Source organism: Nuphar pumila, chromosome 13, assembly GCF_984573655.1.
Source record: "Nuphar pumila chromosome 13, dmNupPumi1.hap1.1, whole genome shotgun sequence".
Classification (NCBI taxonomy): domain Eukaryota; kingdom Viridiplantae; phylum Streptophyta; class Magnoliopsida; order Nymphaeales; family Nymphaeaceae; genus Nuphar; species Nuphar pumila.
Window position 1 is genome coordinate 101,404,985 of NC_143261.1, and position 10,303 is coordinate 101,415,287.

Consider the following 10,303-nt stretch of genomic DNA (forward strand, 5'->3'; position numbering starts at 1 on the left):
CATTCGTTCTAAAACCTTCTCATTACATCCTGGCAGCTGGCAGCAAAAAAGGGCCTAACTTATGGTTTTACTCCTGGGTCAACCAGTGGACTAAAAGCCAGACTAGAGGGCATAGTGACAAAAGTTAAAAACGGCAAAATATGGGCAGCCAAAAACTCGCGAGAATTTGATTAATTTTTTGGCAAAATCTCGGCAATAAAAAAATAATTTTATAAGAAAATATAAATAAAACATATTAAAAAAATAAAAAACACACATGTATTTTGCATAATAAATAGCCAATAAAAACATAAATATCGTGTTTAAAATGTATATTTATGTTTTCGATGAAAAACTCATGAGAAATTGAAAATATCACGAGAATTTACCGTTTTTAACTTTTAAGTAATTTTTCATGATATTTTCATAAATCTTGTGACATTTGTCACTATGCTAGAGGGTCGTCCATGGGTCGGACCCCCCCGACCAAAAATGGATTCAAATATCTATCAAATTTAGATATTTGTCAGATTCATACATCCAATCAAAACCATATATACATCCAATTATAAGTGGATATGGTTTTAGCTTACCAAATGCAACTAAACAGAATTCAATTTGGTTGGATATCCGATAAATTCAGATTCATTCAAATCCCTACTGATGGGTTGGATGTATGGTTTGCTGACAGCCCTGGGCCTCCATGACTTCGCAATAGTGGGGATCTATAACTATAAGTACTGTGTTCCTGTAGATTGGGATGTGGATCTAACTTTTTACGTCAACTGGTCCTGGTCCTTTTTCATCATACCTAGCCAGGACTAAGAATATGGATATGGATCCACTTGGTATCCCATCAGTTGGATGGATCAGCATCCGGTTAAACGAACAGAATTTCGTTGGATATGGGATAAAATCCGATTCATTGGGATCCCTACTGATGGGTTGGATGTATGGTTTGCTGACAGCCCTGGGCCTCCATGACTTCGCAATATTGGGGATGTATAAGTAGTATGTTCCTGTAGATTGGGATATGGATCGAACTTTTTTATGTCAACTGGTCCTGGACATCTTGGTTCGTACCTAGCCAGGCCTAAGAATATGGACATAGAAAGATCCACTCGGTATCCCATCAGTTGGATGGATCAGCATCCGGTTAAAACGGCAGCATTTTTACATTTAAAATAGGAAAGCTGCAATTGGACCAAGATTTGACTTTAAGATACTTTATCCGCCCCGGAGCCCTTTAACCTATATCCAGCCCATGTTCCGGTGGCTGAATCCGGACTGGAAACTGAATCAGTGTCTGGTAGAGATGGTGGGTCGGATATCTGACCCATCAGGGTGCAGAACAATCCACCCAAATAAACATGTTGTGTACTCGTGTCTGGTTCGTGGACCCAACCCAAATGTTATTGGGTTGGGGTTGGATTGACTCAAACAATATTCAGGACAGTGTTTTGTGTCATTCCTGATAATTCGGATTCAGGCCAGTATTGATACCAAGCATAAATCCAACCCACTGACAGCTGTTACTTGCTCGGTATGAGTTAGGTCAGCCTGGACAAGACAATATCCATTCTTTGAAAAAGTCTGTCAGGTTCAGTTTTGGTTCCAGATTCAATTCTGGTTCTGTAGTGGGTTCCAATTCAGAATGTGATCCGGACCAATGTTGTCAGTATCGGCATCGGCCCTGAATCGTTTGGCCAACAATTCAGGTGAATCGGCCGATACCAATTCTAGGCTAAAAACTAATTAAAAAATAATTTGTATCAATCAGAATGTGACACGTGTTAAAAACCATTAAAATAATATTAAATTTTTATTTTTAATCTATTTTACATTTATTAAAAAATAGCCGATTTAAGTTAGTATGTATCCATTTTCTGCCGATAAGATACATATCGGCCGATACTGACAACATTGATCTTGGCTTTCATGGTAAGAGGTATCTATGGGTCAGAATCACCCTCACCCTGATTTATGATACCGAATTTTGTACTCTATAACTAAAAAAAATGCATTAGAAAAGGGGCTAATGCTATGATTAAAAATAAAATAAAATAAAATCCGAAATGATGAAGAATCGCTGATAAATTACACCAAATTTACAAGCAAGAAATTAATTATAAAAAAATAACGTTACTTTCCCTTTTTTTCGTTAATCTCAACCAATAATACCCTTTTCTACTTCAAGCCGGTTGATTCTCCTCATAGGGTTTAGTGGCCTCTTCTTCAGCCAAAGCAGATGTGATCTTTAATTTGGATCCCTTGGATGTGGATCCAGTAGACTCCCCGGCCAAGCCCTTGGATCTCCTCTGGCGTGACTGCCTTGGGACCCGGGGCGAGTCTCGGGTCGGAGAGTCCAAAGCAGGCGAACCCGTAGCGAGACGACGCCTGGACGGCTTCTTCACATCGGAAGGCTCCTCCTGAGAGGGTGAGTCTGATGGCACGCCTACGGAGAGGTGGCGCCTGGCCGCCGGTTTCAGAAAATCCGGTGAATCTCTTGATGGGGAGTCCAACGGTACATCACTAGGTGATTGGCGACATCTCCTTTGCTTTGGAGTTCGTGGCGAGCCACGAGCCAATGATTCTTGAGCGTCGATTAGAGATTGCAAATCTACATATATAGCAGATGATGAGTCACAAATTTCGTAGCACAATGAATGGTGGGGATTGAAGGCATGGATTTGTTTGGTGATATCGATATTTCTCATCGGAAAAAAAAAATATTGATGTACAAATCCATACCCTGCGTTGTAGATTGAGATCCAACGGCTTCCTTTGCTATTCCAAAAGGAGTCAAAGAAGATGGGAAATTCTGTGCGGTTCCGAACTCTTTCATCTGTGATAAGAAACAATGTGGTAAAAAGCTAAGCTGCATAAGTAGGAGAAACCACCTCAGGATCATAGACATAGCTGCGTTGGCTTCGACTGCTGTACTTATATAGTTGCTGTCCTGGCAGCTTAAAACTCTGAGGGCTTACCTCTCGCGCCGGAGAGTGATCATGCTTCGGCTTGTGCTGATTTATGGGTTTCAGAGTTTTTCGTAACTATTGCAACAAAGTCCATCATGATCTGTCCGACCACTTGATGGAAACCATTAAGGGCAGCTAAATGACATTTATAATCTCATGTAAAGTTCTTCGTAAAAATGAGTAAGGGAGAGGGGGCAATTTTGAAAAAAAAAAAATCTAAAAAAAATGTCAATTCTTAACCCAACTTAAGGACCTTTTTGAGAAAAACTCGTCAGGATGTCAATGGATCGGTTTTTATCCGGCATCTGACTAAAACTGACTCTTTTTTTAGTAAGCCCAAATCATGCTTGACTGTAATCAGATGCAGATATGGTTTTGATTTTTTGCTATTGAATCCAATGGATATCCAAATCCAACTACAGATATAAGATGGGCTTTTCACCCTTTGAGTTTTAAATCCACAAATATTTAGCCAACGTCCGATTAATTAGTAGAATCTGTTATTGGACACATGCAACCCAAACACAAACCATTTACATTCCTAAGCTAAAAATTAGTATCTTTAATTAGTATCTTTTATTTGGACACACGCGGCTGGGTCTCTGATCCTGAGGGCGGTGTCTCTGTGTAAATATCTTTAATTTCAAATTTTAAATTATTAAGCAAGAACAAATCAGTAGTTGTTGGAGATAAGATTAAGAATGCATACCCAGCTTGGAGTAGTGTTTACTGAAGCACCATCCCAGCCTATATGTGCCACGTGTTTTACATCGGTTGGGTATCCAATCTGCATTTCATGTTCCTTACAATTCGTGTCTGTATTTCGAGAAAACCATATAATTAGTGCAGTAATGATTTAAATAAATGAACAGGACAGCCTTAGCATTCAAAACCAATTTTCAGTATCAGTATGGGCGCCACCGATTCAGCTGTATCGGCCCGATACCGATACTCAAATGAATCGATCTTTATCGGCTAAAAATAAAAAGATATTATATATATGTGTCAATCATAATGTGACGCATGTTAAAACCATTAAAATAATATTAAAAAATCAATATTTAATATTTTTTGCATTTATTTAAAAAAATATCCAATTCAGGGTGAAGCGTATTGATTTTCTGCAGATACGATATAGCATTGTTAAAACACATCTATTTCCTCAAGCAAGGGTTTGAAATAATTTGAAATTCAACTAATGGGATAAAAAATATTCTACAACATCACTGTTTCCCTAATTACTAATTATCAGTTGAATGGACCTGTCTTAAGAAACAAAAAATCTATGCCCAAATCATTTAACATTATTTAAGCTAAAGAACAATCCAAGTTTGTTTTTTAGATAATCCAATAGAAAAACCCTCCCCATCACATCACAGCCCTTGAGGGCAAAAAAACAAAACAAATCCAAGTTAGTAATTATGGGGAAAAGGCATAATTCTGTAATGATTACTTACCAAAGATTTGGGAAATGTATCTCAGGCCTTTCAATAGGCCTTTCATTTTGGTGGTCATCTTTTCTGTTGCAAAGGGCCCAACCGATCGAACGGCTTTTTCTTGGGAAAACTGCTGTTTGCTAATTTGTAACTCTGGAATCAATCACCAACAATTTCAAAAAATCAGAGTTTAAAAACTTACAGTTACCAAGTAGGTGAGAGAAGAGATGCATGAGATGAAAAATTAAGCAATAAGAGTATTATTTGAAAAAAAATCCTGTCACATGGATACTCCATTTTGATCTCATATACTATATATATGCCCTCATGTACTAGTCATAGTGAAAACTTCATAAAACCCTCAGGTCCTCTCGAACCACCAGGGTACACACTGCGATTCGAATTTGGAATGTAGGGTTACCACTTTTTTCTGCCTTTGCCCGCTAGCTACCTGCGGGTCTGGATTTTATTTGAATCTTAGATCTAAAGCTGATCTATATGTAGAATTATGGTATTCAAGAGGACAGTTAAATTCTCCTAGCGGTGAATAATGGGTTATCCTCTCATCTAGCAGACGGTCTGTCAGAATGATCGACGATCAAGGATCATCATGAATCTACTAGACGCATACATGGTTGGACCCATAGGCTACAATAAGGGAATAAATGAACTGGGTGTCCGATCCAATCAACTGGATCCGACCAGCGTGGCTAGGTCTTTGATCCTGTGGGCGGTTTTTTTATGTAAAAAAAAAAAAAAAACTGGATCCCAGAAAAGCAGTCAGGGTCTAAGGATGTCTGTGGACTGGTGGAAAATGGGGCCGTCCCATGTCGTCCTATTTGGACTGGAGATGGAGGACATGAAACGGGGATGGATGTGGGGATGAAGGTTAAAATCAGAGCCTGCGCGGGATGGAGGTGAGAATAAAAGTTAAAATCAGAACCTGTGCGGGATGGAGGTGAGAATAAAAGTTAAAATCAAAACTCGTGCGGGATGGATGCCAGAATTTTGAGACGGGGTGGAGGTCAAGACCTTGTCTCCTGCCTCCACCCCGGCCCATCCCTACCAAGGTCCTCAAAAGATCCAAATGTTCTATCCAACGTCGCGAACCTCGTTCTCACAAAAATCTCGTGATAGAATGAAAATAAAATTTGAAAAAACATAACATATAAAAAACAATGAGAAAAATAAATTATGAAACTATCACTGTGATTTTCTGGCACCAATATCGCGATGGTTTGAAAGTAGTTGATACTTTTAAAGAAATCGCGTTTCTTCTGGCATCGTATCAGTTTTTGAAAATAGCGAAAAGATCACGATATTTTTAAAAAAAAATATCGCTTAGGTGCTATTAACGGTTTTCAAAGGTTAGGGTTTAATTTACCAAGGGAGCCGGAGATGGCAGAATCCGTCACCGCTGAAGCTTCTACGTGACGTACCGCGAGATGATCAGATATCCTCCACTCCACAGACATGGTGTCATTTCCGACGTCAAACAAACAACAGAATTCTCTCTCTCTCTCTCTCTCTCTCTCTCTCTCTCTCTCTCTCTCTCTCTCTCTCTCTCTCGCTCGCTTCCTGAGAAAGGGAATCCTAGAAGAAAGGCAAACGAGGAAGACGTCTCTTAACCACTTAAACGAGGCAAGAAGGAAATGGGAATGCAGAGAGAGAGAGAGAGAGAGGTAGAGGTTAAAGCTTAAATGTGGAAATGTGTTAAGGGGTGGGGAGGGGCGTCCGTTGGCGACGCAGCGTAAAGAAAACCACAAACCATCCGACTTGTGGGGTTGACGGGTAGAGAGAAACTGAGTTGTTGGAGAGAGAGAGAGAGTATACTACAAGCTAAGAAGCCGAGTGCGGGGGCGCTTTTAACGAGTCCCCACAGAGAGAGAGAGAGAGTCTGACCCTTTCTCTCTCTCTTAAAGAAAATTAGACAAGTAATTGAAAAAATAAGCCCGACTGCTCCTCATATAAACTAAAGTCTTCCCCTCAAAGTTTTTTAAAAGCAATCCCTTAACGTTCTCAGCTGGCAGCAATTTATCCACGCCACCATATTGCCAGTTAAATTACGATGGTTTGAATTCCGAAAGAAGCGATCCTGCTGTCGATTTTTGTGGTTTCAGAGGGTTGCTATTGTGGACGATATGACGTAACAACGCGTTTGTCGATCTTTACGCAGTGTTGTGAGGCTCTCGGTGCGGTCCACGTCAAACTGATCCATTTAAATTTGGAATCCATAAGTTTTTGTTCTTTTTTTCCCTTTTCTTCTCCTAGCAATTGTGACTACCCTAACTCTGCACTCGGGCATACCCCTCCATTGTCTTGCAGTGTTCATAGGTCTATTTTGCATATATGCATACATTTAGTACTTGCCATGTTAAATTGTAGACTTGAGACTTGCAATGTATATATATATATATATATATATATATATATATATATATATATATATATATATATATATATATATATATATATATATATATATATATATATATATATATATATTTCTTGTTATGCCTGGTTCTGCCTTATAGGTTATAAGTATTTTATGATAGATCTGAACTGTTGGATGTGTTTAGCATGAACTATTTAGTGGGAATTGACTCTTGGAACATGTTTTTTTGATAAAAAATAAGTTTTTATGAACAAAAAAAAAATGATACCTTCATAGCCATTGATTTTAGATCACCGGAAAAACTTTTATACCGGTTAGATTTCGACAATCCAAAAACTGGTTCCCAAAAAAAAACCTATAGATCACATCTACGGTGTTAGATGTGAAAAAATACTTAAAACTACGAGTTTTGAATGGGACCTAACTGACCTAATGAAAAAGGGGCCAAAGGAATGCATTACTCTCTCTCTCTCTCTCTCTCTCTCTCTATATATATATATATATATATATATATATATATGTGAGAACTGAACATATTAAGCCTCATTTCTCATTTTGCCTTATGGTTTTGAAGTGTTTTATGATAGATCTGAACTGTTAGATGTGTTTAGCATTCTCTATTTAGTGGGAATCGACTCTTGAATCATATTTTTTATGTTTTTATGAGCCAAAAAAAAACTAGTACATTCATAGCCATTGATTTTGGATCACCGAAAAAACTTGTATACGCGTCAGATTCTGGTGATCCAAAAGCCGGTTCCCACTAAACGAAACATATAGATCACATATATGGTGAGGGCAAAATGGGGCAGAACGATAAAGTGGGCAGCACCAATGCATTACTCTCTCTCTCTCTCTCTCTCTCTCTCTCTCTCTATATATATATATATATATATATATATATATATATATATATATATATATATATATATATATATATAGGATCACTAAAATATGTTAACTAGAAATATGCAAATTAGAGTGTGAACTAAGCATTTCCAACACAAGTTTTGCAAATCCGTGCCTGCAGATATGTTCAGCATGACCCATTTGTTAGGAATCAATTATTTGATTGTGTATTAATTTTTTATGAAAAAACATGATTTTTGAATGCTTGAATGCTTACTAAAATTCTGAAATGTTGATTTTCAAGCATTAAATCTTGGTTATGAATCATAATCAAATGATCCAAGAGCCTTTTCCTACAAAACCAAGCAAGTAGGTCACATCTGTATGGTGAAATTTAAGAACAAGAATAAAAACTCATAAAAATCTAGGTTCATACTCTAGCTCACATATTTTCAGATAACATATTTTAGTGAATATATATATATATATATATATATATATATATATATATATATATATATATATATATATATATATATATATATATATATATATATATATATATATATATATATATATATATATATATATATATATATATATATATATAATGTGCAGCTCAAACTTGTTGTCAACAAGTAAAACATCATTAGTCAGTGACAATTAAGTAATGCAGAATTCAATACAACGAAGTGCTACACATAGGGCTGCAAAACGGATTGTATATGGGACATATCCTGTTTGATCCGAATTTTGTGCAGTCGATCTGGACATGAGCCCAAACTCAAATTAGAACCAATGACGTAACATTGAATCTGGATCTAATATGTATGTGACGACACTTGATCCAGTACAAGAAGATGGAATAGGTTTCTACGTGTAAAATATGCAAATGGATTAAATTAGATCCGAATCAAGGCATAGATCCGATATAAAGCTGATCCAAATGTGATCTGAATCTGAAAATGATCCAAATGTGCAACTCTGAATCCAATCTGAATAACCTTTTGGACTTTAATGATCCGTATCTAAAAATAAGGGATCGGATTTGGATGGGAGGTCTGACGAAACCCGATCCCTTCGCACCCTTTCACACTTGTATTACACTGCATTAGTTGTGCATCCAAGTCTCAATCGGGCGGTCAGTGGTTCATCACTTACATTGATCGGGTCATCCATGACACTTTGAAAGATCCATACAAATATTACATTAACTTGGCATAAATATTTAGTGGATTATGGGCTTTGTTTGGATAGTCCCATAAATCTGTTAACGTTTATCTGGATATGTTAAGACCCTCCAAGATTTGATTAGCTAATTGGCTGGACTTGATTACTGCCGTGGGGTTGGCCCGCGTGGTCAGCAGAGTGGTTGTGAGGGTGCTGAGGTGAAGGCACCGGATCAAACCCCACTGGCACATGGGTATGTCCATAGCTTTCAGAGGTGGGTCACGTAAGGCAGGGTGGTCGTAGGGCCCCACCCGGGGTTTTCCTTGCTTCAGCAAAGGGTTCTTCATCATAAAAAAAATGGCTGGCCTTGATTTGAGGTTTTCTAAACTCATTGTGTAGGTCTTTCTCTGTCGTCATATTTCTTTGTGAAATGTATCTCTCACCGGATTGTTTGAATGTAACATGGGCACCAGGCCCATGGAAGTCCTAGGGATGTAAACGGTTCGGATTCTGATCAGATATGATAGGATATATATAGCCAATATCATATCTGACTAATGGATGCTGCCTAAACGTAATTTAGATTCAAATTCAAACTCGGATTGTGAAAAGCTCATACCAAATGCACTTTTTTACATATAATTATATTCGGATATCTATCAAATAAACATACCCTTTGAATTGGGTCGCAAAAAACCAAAACCATATCCACATCTGATCTGATTATAATCGGATATGGTTTCAGCTTAACAGATCTGATTAAATGGAGTCAGATTCTGTGGAACATCAGATAAAATCCGATCCATTGACATCCCTACACTAAACTTCTATTAGAATCCCCAACACGAGGTAAACTAATTTATAAAGGATACAAAACGATCAAGTGCATGGACTACTTGCCTTATGCTTGTTGGCTTCAAAATCCAATTTCCGTATCTGGGTCTATCATCACTATCGGATCCAGAAGGCAATCCCGCCTTTTCAGATAAAATGGATCCGTTTATGTGTGTGTGAGAGAGAGAGGAAGAGACTTTTGGACTCGCAGGAATGGTTTAGACCATGTTCGCCAAAATTTTACGTCATTCACAAAGCAGCCCTTGTGATTTGGGGTCAATACTGTGGCCCTGGGTTGACCGATCCTGATTTCACAAGCAATACACATGCAGATGGTGCAAATATACTCATATGAAAATAGTTTCTTTAATCAAATGATTGGATTTCACCAACAGTTTCTTTGATACATTTTCTGACACTTGTGTGCCACTGATCGTGCACAATCAGCAGTGCAGTTTTCTTTTTGTTTTTTTTTTATATTTTTAGTGGCGGTCTTGACTGCCGCTAAAGCCCTGGGCATAAAACTGGGTTTAGCTGCAGTCAAGAACTGCACTAAAAGTCCAAAATTCAATTTTTTTTGGATGCACAGCGTGCAGCCACTCATCCAAACAGAGTTTGACGAAAACCCGTTCTAAGATAGGGATTTAGTATATATATGTGAA

At 37.8% G+C, this 10,303-nt stretch overlaps 1 protein-coding gene across 1 annotated transcript; it reads right to left on the reverse strand.

Moving 5' to 3' along the window:
• Positions 1–2,142: 2,142 nt before the first annotated feature.
• Positions 2,143–4,507, reverse strand: LOC149819497 (uncharacterized). Its single transcript, XM_089985960.1, has 4 exons — positions 4,415–4,507; positions 3,667–3,773; positions 2,731–2,824; positions 2,143–2,599 (listed from the first exon to the last, which is right to left on the reverse strand). The coding sequence occupies exons 1-4, from the start codon at positions 4,470–4,472 to the stop codon at positions 2,172–2,174; spliced, it is 687 nt and encodes a 228-aa protein (XP_089842086.1). The 5' UTR covers positions 4,473–4,507; the 3' UTR covers positions 2,143–2,171.
• Positions 4,508–10,303: the final 5,796 nt, after the last annotated feature.

Coding starts and splice junctions, on each gene's coding strand:
- LOC149819497 (XM_089985960.1), bottom strand. CDS start 4,472: ATGACCACCAAAATGAAAGGCCTATTGAAAGGCCTGAGATACATTTCC. Junction 3,774..4,414: donor ATACATTTCCCAAATCTTTG/GTAAGTAATCAT, acceptor CTCGAAATACAG/ACACGAATTGTAAGGAACAT. Junction 2,600..2,730: donor ATCTCAATCTACAACGCAGG/GTATGGATTTGT, acceptor CTATATATGTAG/ATTTGCAATCTCTAATCGAC.